We start from the raw sequence: 12,831 nt of genomic DNA, 5'->3' as shown, positions 1-12,831 counted from the left end.
GCACGCTAGGTACGGAGCATCTGCCCTGCCCGACCATGCTCTCTCCGCCCTACAACTTTCCACCATGCTACTACCTGCGTGAATAGGTACAGAGCTTCCCCCCCTCCCCAAAACCCTGTGCTGATGATGACTGTTCACGAGTTGCAGCCGCTGCACCTGCACAGACAGTTCGGTCCAAGGTTCTTAGTAGTTCGTCGGACACCCCTCTCTGCTTCTTCTCTGCTGCTGTTGCTGCTTCCCTTCCTCGGTTCGCTTTTGCCGCACCCCGTCTAATGGGCATAGCTCTCTCCATCCCATCTCTACCAAGAGCCCACAGACGACGCCCGTTGGCTCCTTCGTGAATCACCTGCAAACCATCCGTCAGTCTGCCCATGCGACTGGATAACTGTGGCCCTCCACTGGCTGAAAGTCCCCCCTCCCCTCCCCCAGGCCAGGGTTGCAGGTACGTACTCTTTCCCTCTCACACACACCACCCTCTGCTGGCCCGAACCCACTGGCTGGGCTTCGGTTTGAGGACGAAGGAAACGAGCCAATCATCTACGTCAAAACGTTTCGACTTGAAACAAGAGCGGCGCTCGGCGGCCAATCAGACCCTGTTTTCGACGTGACAGCGCAAGACGATCACGACAAGAGGTGTGAACATTTGTCCAAGTTGCGCTGCGTGGTTGGAAGCCACTGGATCCAGCTGTACAGAGAAAATCCGAACGTTGGCCGTCTGACGAGGAGGGTGAGGGGAGCAGACCGGGACAGGCGGGCGGGCGTTCTGTCTTCTCGGCTCGCCTGGGATTGAATACCTACCGCGGAGCTCTCGTGTTGCTCTCCGGATCGTGAAAAAACAGCCATGTTGTTGCTATACCACACCGTTGTTTGTTTTGTTTCCTCTTTTGAAGGGGTTGGTTCACAGAAGGGGGGGTAGGGGAGAGGGTGGTGGTTTCGGTCTGTGATCCAAGTATGATGTGCGGTATGATGCGTGTTATCCCATCTTCGCTTCCCGCGCCGCCTTTAAGGGCCTGGCTGTCTGGGCACGTCAACGAAAATAACGAAACCCACGAGGTTGAGAGCATGGTCCGTGGACGACGGGCCATGGCCCTGACAAGCACTTGGAGCCTGGAGCATTGTCTCACCGAACCAGTGGCCCGTAACCTGGCTGTCGGGAGACGGGCCCGGAGGAGGAGGGGTTGGAAGGGGGCCTTGCTACGGCTCTTTTTCTTCACGGCTGTCAGAATATCCGGCCGAGGACGACACGGTCTGTTACCGTCTGTTTTGTTTCTGATATCCTCGCTTGGCCACAGGATGAGGGATTTGAGGGTGGCTGGCGCATCGCGGGAATGGTCAGATGGCTTGTGAGATTCGACGACGACCCCGGTCTTACAAATCAGGTTTCTCGTCTGTTCTTTGACGTTTCTGCCTCGGAAGACGCAGAAAAGAAGGATTCTTCGAGCTTGGACCCAGCGGACGCTGGGCGGTGACTCAACTCTACCAGCATTGTCTCCAACATGTCAAGGCGATGTAGCAACTGCAGTTACACGCGCAACAGTGTACTCCGCTCCGAACCTGCAGACGCGATAGGTTACCGACAGATGCAGGATGATGGATGGGAGAGATATGCTTGGCCCGTCACTTTGTTAGTACTTCTTTTCGGGCGCCACCTTCTCGGGAACAAGCAAAGAGCGCTATTGTTCTCGAAGATGACATATACCCTTCCGAGTCGCATTCTGGGCTTTGCTGCGAGTGCTTGCGGGTTCCGTCCAGTCAGATTCGTCCGCGCCTGTTGGTGTGCGGTGGTGCTGGTTGCGTTCCATTTCTTCATTGCTACGTTGGTTGTTTGCTTCTTTGCCTGCTGCCGTCCCGCCGCCGCCCTTGCTGGCTGACATGTGGTTGTGCGCTTGTCGTCGTCAACTGCACGTTGCCGCGCGCCACCGTCTTTATTGATTTTCTCGGTGGGTGGGAGGTGTAGCAATGTGCATGGGCATGGGTATGGGCAAACCAACGGCGATTTTGGGACAAGCGGTCAGCAATATGTACGCTCGGCATTGGGCGACGACATTTGCCGCGCCGTTGGTTCATCTTTTGCGAGTGCGACAGAGACAGCCTCCGATGGTGTGTTGCATGTGCCGAGAAACATCTCCGCAACGTCTTCTTTATTGAATGCCTCAGTTGTGGCGCTTGGGCGACGGTGATGCTGGGCAGAGAGTTTCTCGATGTCACGCCGCCATTGCCCGAGCCTACAGTAGGAAGTGCTTATGTAAGAGTTCAACCCCTGCAGCTGGCACCAGCTGTAAAGGCTCAGTGCCGGCCATTGAGCTTATCAAATCGGCGCCGGGGCCGTTATCAGAAAATTTCGAGACTCGATGCAAGTCACGATCGAGTAACGACATAGTCGCGACGACCACGAATTGAAAAGCCCCACGCCCACAATTTTGACATCACGAATACCCGTGTCTCAGATTTTAAAGGACATTCGACCTTGACGTGAAATTTCGCAAAAAATGCCCAGCAGAACAGAATCCGAGGACGTCGCCATGGACGAGGCGCCCCCCTCTCACCAGCCCGAGGAGAACGAGGCCTCTGAGGAGTCGCCTGAGCAGGAGGAGGAAGAGGAGGAGGAGCCCCAGCGCGTCAAGATTGTACGGTTCCTCTCTCGATGAGAAGAAATGAGAGTTGTTTATGCTGACGGTTGGTATAGCTCCCTGGTTCAACAGACAGCGCTGCCTCATTCGAGTTCATCGATGAGGGCCACACGCTCGGCAACGCGCTGAGATACATCATCATGAAGAAGTGAGTCGACCTTCGGGAGTTCTTATTGCCGCTCATCACTAACATACGAAAAGCCCCGACGTCGAGTTCTGTGCCTACGCCATCCCTCACCCCTCCGAGGCCAAGATGAACCTCAGAATTCAGACCTATGGTATGCTCTCTCGCCCCTTCAACACTACTGAAGCCAACTGACGTGTGCTGCAGACGGAACCGCCGTCGCCGCCCTCCAACAGGGCCTCAAGGACCTGCAGGCCCTGAGTGACACTGTCGCGGAGGAGTTCATCCGCTCCAAGGAAGAGTTTGGACGTTCTTAGCTTCGCGAGACGGGACGAGATGTTTGCATGTCAAAACAGGCGTTTTAGGGGGTTTCCGTAAAAATCCAAGGTCATAGACAAAACGTTAATGAGCGATTGAAATGTTTTTTTTTCTTTCTTTCCCCGAGGGTCGGACTTTTGGATTGATTTTTTATGTACACGAGCTCTAAGCCTCTCTTACCGCTCAGTTACGACCCTGGAGGAGAGTGCATGTGGTCAGTACGGATTTGCGCAGCAGCTGTGTATATATATCTGATCCCAAGTGGGATGTCGCTTGGGAGACTCACCTCCAAGAACCCAGTCATGAAGTTGTTGGGCAACCGCTTGTCTCCTCTAAAGTTCTCCTCCTTGAAGTAGGACATGATGTGCGTGGTCTGCTTCCAGAAGTTCATCGTCTCCTGTTTGTCGTGTTGTCAGCCGTTGTTCCTCCCATCTCCCTCTCTGGCCCGGCTCGCCTCGACAGAACGACGGAGGGGACGCATACCTGGTATTCGGCGTGGCTCTTGAAGATCAGGACGTCGACAACGGGGAGCTTCTTGGCGAACCTGTGGCGCTCAAACTCCTCGCGTATCCGGGTGCGAAGGACGGAGACGGGAAGGGGGACGTTGTACATCGTCTGGATCTCGGGCGCCTGTTTCCAATCCCTCGCGGTTAGCCTCTCGTCACCTTCTCCCATGACCCCTCCATCCACCACTGAATCGGACAACCGACGGCCGGCCGTCTCGGATCGTCAGGAAACAGAGCGAAAAACATACAGCGCGAATCCATTCTCTGTATGAAGCGAGGACCCGTCTCTTTGCGTCGTTCCAGTTGGCCGCTGTATGTCCGTCCTTGTCAGCAGCATTCTTCCGATGCGTCAATCGGGCTCAGGACGTACACTGCCGGGTCGTCTTGGCGAATTGGGTCGGTGTGATGGCCATGGTGGGCGCGCGCGGGGTGCTGGGTGAGGGATTCGGGTTCGTGATGGAGGCTTGCCCGCGATCCGGCTATCTTGCACTGGCGGTTGGTCTTGCGGGAAGCACGCACAGCTCCAACGTTGGGAGCCGCCCAATCACGTGTGGGACTTAGTCAGCCCAGAGCTGTCGTCTGGCACGGCGGCGACGGCAGTGGGCTGATAAGATAAGCTCGTTCTTACTTTGGCCCCACTACCGAATTAAACCTCCCGACTTCACTGTTCGTCATACTCCTGCGTCGCTGCACGTTGATCCTATCTCCCTCCGAAGGTCTCAGAGAACCGTAGAATACCGCGACGCGATCGACTTCGACACCGACCACATTCTCTAGACGACACACCCGCCGGACAAGATGCCTCCCATGCGTCACTCGTCGAAGCGCAAGCCGCCCCCAGAAGGCTTCAGCGACATTGAAGACCAGCTCCTCATCTTCCAAAACAAGATGAAGGACGCGCAGAACAAGCCGCCGCCGACGGGCCCGAAGCACCAGGCGCAGTGGGAGATCTTCCAGATCGCACACACGCGAAGCCGCTACGTGTACGACATGTATTACGAAAAGGAGGCCATCAGCAAGCAGCTGTACGAGTGGCTGCTCAAGAACGGGTACGCAGACGCGATGCTCATTGCCAAGTGGAAGAAGCAGGGCTACGAGAAGGTGAGTCGCAGTTCGGAGCTCCGTCGGAGTCCTGCTAACGTGTTGTCCTTAGCTTTGCTGCCTGCGCTGCGTCCAGACCAAGGAGACCAACTTCAACTCGACGTGCGTATGCAGAGTTCCCAAGGCCCAACTCAAGGGGGACCAGGAGGTGCAGTGCGTCAACTGCGGATGCCACGGCTGCGCTTCGAGTGATTAGAGAAGGGTTCGACACGTCTCACACTTGAAGAGGCCCCGTTCAGCATGGCGACACACATACACATCATCGCGGGGGACAGGCGTTCGGCGTCATAGGAGGGTTGATCCTGACCACGAGTACGAGACTCGGGGTCTCTTTATTTTGCTGCAAAGAGGTAGTGATCCTTTCAATTGACCGTTTTGGTATCATGATGGCCTGAACGCTAATCAAAGTAGTGCTATGCTTCGTGACATCGTGTTCATCGTTTTGCAAAACCTGCCCGCCCGCCGCCTCGCCCAAACCGTACGCTGTTCGGTACGAATTGCAGCGCCGACATGGCACCTGCGAGGTCCTCCATCTCAGTATCTGGACGTTCCGTCGGGTCTGGCGGTGGTGCTGCTGGCTGTGATGCTGCGGACGGGGTCTTGCCCTCGTCTTCTGCCGGCGGCTTACGCCCTTCCTCCTTTTGCTTGCCGCCGCCCTGCGTCTCTAGGATGCTTGACTTCCGCTTCGACTCTTTCGTGTTGACGGCGCTGGATGACTTGCGTCGGTGATGGCCGCCTTCAACGAGTAGTGACCGCCGTCCGTCGATGCCCTCCTTGGTCACCGCAAAGAAGAAATTCTTGGGGTACATGTGCTTGTCGATGAGATGCATCCGTCGCTTCTGCGGCGTCATGCACTTTCTCTCGCAGCCCTCAACGAAGCATGAATACTGGGATTTGTCAACGGTCTCCTTGCAGCCCAGGGGGCAATAGTTGACTCACCGTGTGCTCTCCTCTCTCGCGTCGCACTGCAGCAAAAGAGTCATGACACTCCTCATGGTGAACGTTGAGTAGATGCTCTGACGGCAGATTTCTACCGCACTCTAGGCACCGGTTCGTGTGCGTCTTGACATAATGCGCCTCATAGTCGTCATAAGACTTGAAGGATATAGCCTCGCGGTGAGGCGGCAGGACACACTTCATGGCAAATTCCTGAAAAGTACCCTCGGCAGGCTCCAGCTCTGTGATCTTGGTTGCGCGGTCATCTGCATTAAGGGACCTAGGGGTGGTGCTCTTGTCGGTTGCGGAATCGGCAGCGGAGGGCTCCTCTTGGTCCTCTCGTGAGCGTTTCATCTTGAGTGCGTCGAGCAATGGGGAATTGTTTACTTGCAAGACCGCCACGGAATCCCCCCTCCACACCAGGCTTGTACAATCTCTTGTGTGCTGAAATTAGAATTCGGGAGGAGCGGGCAGGAGCATGAGTGAGGCTCAGGCCCGGGTGTAGTCAGGAAACCAACTGAAAATGGCAACCTGCGCTGCCTGAGGTATGGCGTAGCTGTGCAACAGTGTTTGGTGAGAGAGACACGGCAGACAATAGCTATGGACTCGGGTATGGAATGTTTTGGGCGGTGGAAGATCAAAGACCGGGGCAGCGGGCGGCGGTGGTAGTGGTGGTGGTGGTGGGGCACTGACGGTCAAAGACAACAAGCAGATCAGGTCAGTCAGCAGCCAGGACTCATCATTCATCAATCCCATCCCATGTCGGGCAAAAGCATGGCAAGGCAAGGAAGGGCCATTGGCCACTGGGCGGGCTGCCAGGCCCAGGCTCAGACTCGGACTTCCTTACCTTAACAAAGAGGCGGCAGCCACTGGTGCGCAACAGAGGCTGTGCAGATGTACCTCCGTTAAGGATGGCCTGGGCTCCCTTGGACGAAGACTTGAGAGTTGGTAGGCCTTCAGCACCCAGAGGGACCCTGTGCACGGGCCATGTGCAGCTGTTGAGGGGCTCCATCCAAAATAACTGATCCCCAAGGTGGAAACACACTTTACCATAATATACCTTGAGGTTGTTCGCGTCCCTGTGTCTTCATTGAGACCCGACATCGCCGTCTCTTTTTCCTTCCTCTTCCTGTGCCTTCCTCTGTCTGATTGCACACGATCACCACCACTGTGTGTTCCAGTCCGAGTGCCTCTCCCCTCTTCCTTCTTTGAATGTTTGCTACTGAGTGGCGCATCGCTCGTCGCTCCTTCCCGCCGAAACCTCCACCCAATGTTTTCTTACCCGACTTCTTCACCCAAAGAACGTGCCGCCACAAGCCCTCGATCCGACTCCCCAAGCCTGTCGTTGTTGTTGTCGCCTCCTGCCTCTGCCTTGCCCTCGACTCTGCAAAGCGCCTGCCACCTCCCAAGTTATGGATCGCGCGCGCACTCAGGGATCGGTTTCGAGAGCGTGTGAGCACAGCACCTAGCTACGGGCTCCTTCTTTTTTGGCCTTGTCTTTGATCTTTGGATTCCCGGGGTTCCTCTACTCCAAACACCACAACACCATCGCAACAATACCCCTCTAGGCACAGGGCCTGATCCTGTGCTTTCCACCATGGCAGACCACACTGAGACAGCAAAGGATTGCTGGCAGTAAGTCCATCCATCCCCTTGTCCTCTTCCCCTCCATTGTGCCTGGGATGGGGCGGACGTCTTTGGGCGCATCTGCCGGAGGCCCCGCGATCCTTCCCCTGCCTTCCAATGATGACTGACGATAATTAGCTATGCGCAAAAGGTCCGCAAGCAATTGCAGAAGGAGCTGGAGAAGCTCAAGAACGACTCTGAGGGAAACGAGCTTAAGCGGTTCGAGGCTCTCGAAAACGTCATTGCCAGGTACGCACGGAGCCGTCTCTGCGGTTGGAGAGGGCCTGCTAATTCGAACCCAGTCTCCGGCTCGCCTGCATCCAAACCATTTTCCATTCGTTCGAGTATGGAACCACCGAAAAGGTCGACAACAGCCTGTGGCAGGCGCACAGCCTCGTCAACTCCGAGTATCGCAAGGCCTCCCTCCGCCTGAAGGGCTCGCAGCACAATGTGCTCAAGCGCAAACTCGACAAGATGTACATGGCCTTTCTCAAGACGGCGCAAGGCTTCTACATAGCCTACATCCAGCGTCTGGCCGCCGTCTTCCCCGTGCCCGAGCTTCTGCGCATTGCGAAGGGCATCAAGGCCGAGAACCTCGTCGAGCAGAACCCGATCGCGAACGTCACGCCCGTCGTGCGCCAATGCATCCTCAAGTTCTGCCATGCGGCGCTCATCCACCTTGGCGACCTTTCCAGATACCGCACGCAGAATCGCCCCAAAGTCCCTTATGAGGCGGCTTTGGTTTACTATTCGCTCGCTCACGACATCATACCAACCTCGGGCTTCGCCCACCACCAGATGGGCATCATCTACCTGGATGAAAAGAAGCACCTGGACATCATATACCACTTCTACCGCGCCCTGGCTATCGAGGAGCCTCATCCCATGGCGACACAAAATCTCGAGGCCGAACTAAAGACCGTTCAGCAGCCGTCAACCCCAGCGCGTCGCGCTGGCCCCCCGGACCCGCAGGAGGCTTTCGTGCTCTGGTTCGTCCGTCTGCACTCCCATCTCTACAAGGGAGAGCCGTTCCCGCAGCACCAAGAGCTCGAAGACGAGGTGATCTCCCGACTGGAGATGGCCATCAAGGCGCCAAACACGCGGGAGATGCTGCAGAAGATGGTTCTACTTAATATTGCAGCCTTTCATCATTCTAACAGAAAAATGACCAGTATGTTGTCCGTCTACTCTCGAGAACGGTTTGCTAACTTCGCCTAGATAAGTGGACTATCGCTGCCTCGCGATCCTCGCACTTCATCCTGCGTCTGAACGCCCGCTTCTTCTCGACGGTTTGCCGCCTTCTCAAGAAGGAGGTGGAAGACATCATTGAACGACAAGCAAAGGGCGAACAGACTTCCGCAGACGGTGCCAGCAAGGAGGCGGATAAGATCACGCCCCTGCTCGAAAACACCCTGCCCTTTGTGCGCCTCTACGCAGCTTGGCTCGTGGCCTGCCGTGTTGAGATTCTCAACGCCCAAGACCCTCTCGAGCCTTTCGTCAAGAACATGTACAAGGACTTCGCAAAGGCCCTGACTGTTCTGTGCGAGATGTATGGCAATGAAGATCTCAAACTGACGCCATATCTGCTTCCCGAGGACCAGGAATCCGTAGGACTACTTCCCCTCTACGGCTTGCAGCTGCCAGAGACCTGCCGCATTCACTACGAAGAGGGTACCCGAACGGTCAAGCCGCAGGCTATTCATTACGACGGCCAGCAACTCGATGCTCTTCACGAGGTATTCGCCAGAGTGTTGAACACGATCAAGTGCGGATTCTTCCTGGCCAATGACGACACCAACTTTCCCTTCTCATACGGCACGTCAACTAAGGGTCTTACGTTTACTTTCGAGGAGGACTACGTTGCCAAACCGACAGCCCAACCGCCCGCAAGACCAGCTGTCGAGGATAGCGCGCCTGCGCGGCCCCTGTCTGCTCCCAAGGAAGCGGCACGAACAAAGCATGTCCAAAAGGCGCCGTCCAAATCGGCACCAAAAATGCCGCCACCTAAGCCTACCCCGTCACGGACGCAACAACAGCAGCCCACGCCTGGCCGCAACAGCAACAAGACCCAGGGCCAGTCCGACTACGATTTCAGTTCCGATACCGATATGCTGAACATGGTCAACGACTTCCTGATGCCTCCTAGCGCCACCCATGCTTCCCCTGTCCAGAGTCCTGAAGACACCTCGTACGGAATGAACTCGGCAATGGCAAACGAGGTATTCGGTGTGCCCCCGACTAACAGTCCCCCCGCACTCGGATCCGCCACCGGGAAAACGTTCCCCAGCCTGCCATGGAACATGATTTACACACCAACACCACACACCAAGAATTCTGAGCTGACACCGCCAGACCGTGCTGCGCGAGACGCGGCTGCGAGGAGGTCCTTCGATGCCGGCGCATCTCCGAGAAATGTCCAGATCTCTAGCACAGGTCTCCTCGATGACCCCTTCGCGGATGGGCCAGACGGGCAGTACTTGCCACTGCAGCACCAGCAGCAACAACGACGCTACCCAGGTACACCTGACTTGAATGCTCACCAAGACCGTCTGTTGCAGGCCTTTGGCAAGCAGCCGACAGACACAAGATCTATGAGCCGTGATTTCTCGGGAGGCTACGGGCTTTGGAACAGTGCATACCCAGAGGTCAGCCCGAATGCACTCCAGCCGCGAGCGTCATCCGCTCATGTACGCTCACTGAGCGGAGCTCGGCCTCAGTATGCCCCTCAAAGCCCCAACGTGCCCCAGGCCGGAGAGAACTTTCCCTTGTCGTCAGACACTCAGTTCTCCAACAATAGCGGCATTTTTCAGAGCACTCCGTGCAACGGGATCGCGTATACTGCAACGACCGCATTTGGACGTGGTCCCATCGCCCACATGACGGAGGATCCCACTCACTACAAGAACCTGGTCAGACAAAACGGTGGTGCTGCTACTGACGGCTACACTGCGGGCTACAATGACATGATCCTACAGTCCGCTATGGCCGACGAGATGAGGCGCGCCTCTGGCCAGAACCTGCGTCGCTGAGGGGCACTGAGGGATATGACTTGCTACTGAAAACACACACCCAAACAAGCCCAGCCCACGACCGCTTTGCTGGTCGCGCGGCTGGCAGATGAGAACATCATCTTTGCTATTGCGATGTGAGCTTGATGTGAAGCCGCTCCGAGTGACGTGCAAGCTGACCATGCGCACAGGGAAGGACAACTCAAGGTGCCAGCCAATCGCCGGATAATCTTTGCTCTCACGAATTGCTTTTTGTCGGGCGGGTTTCACATGACAGGATGGGAGAGACTAGTCATGGGTTGTTCACCAGGCTGTTCTTGTGCAGCCAAATCGTTCCTTCATATTGTTTACTATTTCATGACCCAGGGCTCGGATCGTGGAAGATGTCAGGCCCAGATTGCGAGTTGATGCAAGTGCTATTGCCACTCATTTGATGCTCCCCCCGGGAGCCAACGCCGTTGTTGAAACCTTTTCCCTTTGACCCCCTCAACGCCAGACTGTCGAAATGGACGGATATGCTCTAGGCATTAGATGCAGGCTGCCATGCCTACAGTTTAAGCAGAGTAGGTCTGCTTGGGGAAGGGGTAGCTAGAAAACATTGTTAGCAAATGATCGAAAATATCACAAAAGGCGTGCCCATGTGAAAAAGAAGTGATGACTTACGAAGGACCAAGCTCCTGGATGCTGAGCTTAGCCAGCCACTGGCCCATGTCGATGGACTCGTCGAGAGACTTGCCGTCGACGATACCAGCCATGAGACCACCGGCGAAGGCGTCACCGGCACCGTTGGTGTCGTTGATCTGCTCCTTGGCAATAGGCTTGACGGGGTACTCCTTGACGGTGTCCTCGCCCTGGACGGCAACGAGGGTGGGCTCGGTGCCCTGGGTGACGATAGCGACGCGCTTGCGCTTCTCGTTCTTCTTGGGCAGGTTGGCGAGGGCCTTGGCGATCTCCTTGAGGTCGGTGGTGCCAAGGTTGTGAGCCTCAGCGTAGGCGGCGGCCTCGGTCTCGTTGCCGATGACGTAGTCCCAGTAGGGGGCGCTGGCGTCGAGGGGGTCCTTGAAGAACTGGCAGATGAAGGGGGCGGACAAGCTCACGGCGAAGATCTTGTTGTTCTTGGCGGCCTCCTCGGCGAGCTTCTGGATGGCCGGGGGGCAGACGGTGAAGTGGTAGCCACCAATGTAGTAGGCCTGGGCGCCCTCAACGAGGGCCCAGACGTCGGGGCGGGTGAGGTGCTCGAGGTCGTAGTGGTTGGCAGCGCCGAGGTCGGTGCACATGGAGCGGTCGTGGCCGGTGATGACAACGCCGCAGCGGCCGGTGGCGATCTTGGGGTCGACGCGGTACTCGACGCGCAGGCCGGCGGTCTTCACGGCATCGTGGAGGATGGCGGCGTACTTGTCGTCGCCGACACCCCCGAGGTAGACGACGGAGTTGGGGGGCAGGATGTACTGGGCACCGCGGGCGGTGTTCTGGGCGGCGCCACCGGCGATGAGCTTGGCGTCGTAGTTGTTGAGGAGGTCCTCGTAGATGCCGAGGTGCTTCTCTTCGGCGAGGATGGCGTCGTTGGCCTTGAGGCCGTACTTTTCGAGGAGGGCCTCGTTGCCAACTGCTTGGATATCTAGTGGTGGGGTGTTAGCCTTTTTTTTTCGGTCCGGTCCGTTTGGGGGGAGCTCGGTGTTAAGGGAGGAGGGGTAAGTTGGGTGTTGGTGAGGAGGGGCAGTTGCGCGGTTGCCCCTCGTTTTGAGAGATAGAAGCGTTGTAAATCTTACCAAGCAGAGGGTTCTCGAGGCAGAGAAGACGGAATTCCTTGGAGGCCATTTTGTTCAATTGAGGTATTCTGGGGTGTACGGAGGAGGTGTGGAAGAGACGGTGGGAGAAGGGGGAGCTCTTTTCAGAGATTTTGATTTTGGTGCTCCGGCGGCAAGTGCTGTAGCAGGTGATGGTGGGGTCAACAGCGTTGGACCTGTCGGAGGAGGTGGGGTGGTGGGAGAAACGTGCTTGAGGGCGGGCAGCTGAGCTCGCCGAAGGGAGGACGGTGGCAGGGATGGTGGGGCGAGTCGAAAAGGTTCTTGTCGCTGTTGCATCGAGTGAGATTGCCGCGAGTCTGAGCTGGGGCACCAGCAGCCGGTGCTTGGTTAGACACCTGGCCGAGGCGGTGACGGACGACATTGTTTGGGTTGATTGGTCTGATCGGACGGATGTCAATTGATGGAGTTTGGTGATGGAATCTGGGGAACACTGGATTCACTGGTTTGGTGACACGGGTGGTGGTCGGTTTTTGTGCCCGGTCCCCCTAGAGTCAGATCATGCCACTTACGAGCTGATGATGAGAGCGGGAGCAGTCACGAGATGGCGCGGTTTCCTGTTCTGTAATATTTCAGATTGACGAACCCATGTTACCAGGGCATCTTGGTCTGTTGAAGAAAACCAGAAAGCTACGTAAAGGCAGCCGGCCTCTCCTCTCTTGACAAGTCCATAACCCCGTTTCGATTTTGATCAGCTCGTACGCACAAACTCCGGCCTCTTTCTTTTTTGGTCATCTTCACTCATCACATTCTTGGTCCCGCGAAGTACACGTGCCT

At 56.6% G+C, this 12,831-nt stretch overlaps 7 protein-coding genes across 7 annotated transcripts; 4 read left to right on the top strand and 3 right to left on the bottom strand.

The window, feature by feature from the left end:
* Window positions 1-126: 126 nt before the first annotated feature.
* Window positions 127-790, top strand: CGGC5_v001431 (uncharacterized protein; the record flags this gene model as incomplete). Its single annotated transcript, XM_066150831.1, has 3 exons — window positions 127-189; window positions 283-359; window positions 430-790. The coding sequence occupies 3 exons, from the start codon at window positions 127-129 to the stop codon at window positions 788-790; spliced, it is 501 nt and encodes a 166-aa protein (XP_066009647.1).
* Window positions 791-2,489: 1,699 nt separating this feature from the next.
* RPC19 (DNA-directed RNA polymerases I and III subunit RPAC2) lies at window positions 2,490-3,071 on the top strand (the record flags this gene model as incomplete). The annotated part of the gene is made up of 4 exons (XM_032034480.1): window positions 2,490-2,627; window positions 2,687-2,778; window positions 2,832-2,908; window positions 2,962-3,071. 4 exons carry the CDS (start codon window positions 2,490-2,492, stop codon window positions 3,069-3,071), a joined length of 417 nt encoding a protein of 138 aa, XP_031886523.1.
* A 184-nt stretch (window positions 3,072-3,255) lies between these two features.
* On the bottom strand, window positions 3,256-3,991 carry CGGC5_v001429 (NADH-ubiquinone oxidoreductase 14.8 kDa subunit; the record flags this gene model as incomplete). The annotated part of the gene is made up of 5 exons (XM_032034479.1): window positions 3,256-3,267; window positions 3,359-3,469; window positions 3,556-3,702; window positions 3,827-3,888; window positions 3,949-3,991. 5 exons carry the CDS (start codon window positions 3,989-3,991, stop codon window positions 3,256-3,258), a joined length of 375 nt encoding a protein of 124 aa, XP_031886428.1.
* Window positions 3,992-4,376: 385 nt separating this feature from the next.
* Window positions 4,377-5,105, top strand: cwf14 (Pre-mRNA-splicing factor cwf14; the record flags this gene model as incomplete). Its single annotated transcript, XM_066150830.1, has 4 exons — window positions 4,377-4,679; window positions 4,732-4,832; window positions 4,906-5,029; window positions 5,091-5,105. 4 exons carry the CDS (start codon window positions 4,377-4,379, stop codon window positions 5,103-5,105), a joined length of 543 nt encoding a protein of 180 aa, XP_066009684.1.
* Window positions 5,106-5,113: 8 nt separating this feature from the next.
* On the bottom strand, window positions 5,114-6,627 carry ZNF511 (Zinc finger protein 511; the record flags this gene model as incomplete). The annotated part of the gene is made up of 4 exons (XM_032034477.1): window positions 5,114-5,566; window positions 5,619-5,944; window positions 6,003-6,051; window positions 6,463-6,627. 4 exons carry the CDS (start codon window positions 6,625-6,627, stop codon window positions 5,114-5,116), a joined length of 993 nt encoding a protein of 330 aa, XP_031886367.1.
* A 585-nt stretch (window positions 6,628-7,212) lies between these two features.
* On the top strand, window positions 7,213-10,270 carry SMG7 (the record flags this gene model as incomplete). The annotated part of the gene is made up of 4 exons (XM_032034476.1): window positions 7,213-7,250; window positions 7,380-7,490; window positions 7,544-8,412; window positions 8,460-10,270. The coding sequence occupies 4 exons, from the start codon at window positions 7,213-7,215 to the stop codon at window positions 10,268-10,270; spliced, it is 2,829 nt and encodes a 942-aa protein (XP_031886368.1).
* A 533-nt stretch (window positions 10,271-10,803) lies between these two features.
* Window positions 10,804-12,067, bottom strand: ado1 (Adenosine kinase; the record flags this gene model as incomplete). Its single annotated transcript, XM_032034474.1, has 3 exons — window positions 10,804-10,837; window positions 10,913-11,867; window positions 12,019-12,067. The coding sequence occupies 3 exons, from the start codon at window positions 12,065-12,067 to the stop codon at window positions 10,804-10,806; spliced, it is 1,038 nt and encodes a 345-aa protein (XP_031886452.1).
* Between the last annotated feature and the right edge of the window lie 764 nt (window positions 12,068-12,831).

The sequence above is a fragment of the Colletotrichum fructicola genome (assembly GCF_000319635.2).
Source record: "Colletotrichum fructicola Nara gc5 chromosome Unknown KSG_Nara_v1_contig01, whole genome shotgun sequence".
In the NCBI taxonomy this organism is placed as follows: Eukaryota; Fungi; Ascomycota; class Sordariomycetes; order Glomerellales; family Glomerellaceae; genus Colletotrichum; species Colletotrichum fructicola.
Note: the sequence above shows the minus strand (reverse complement) of the source record. Positions and strands in the feature narration are given on the sequence as shown.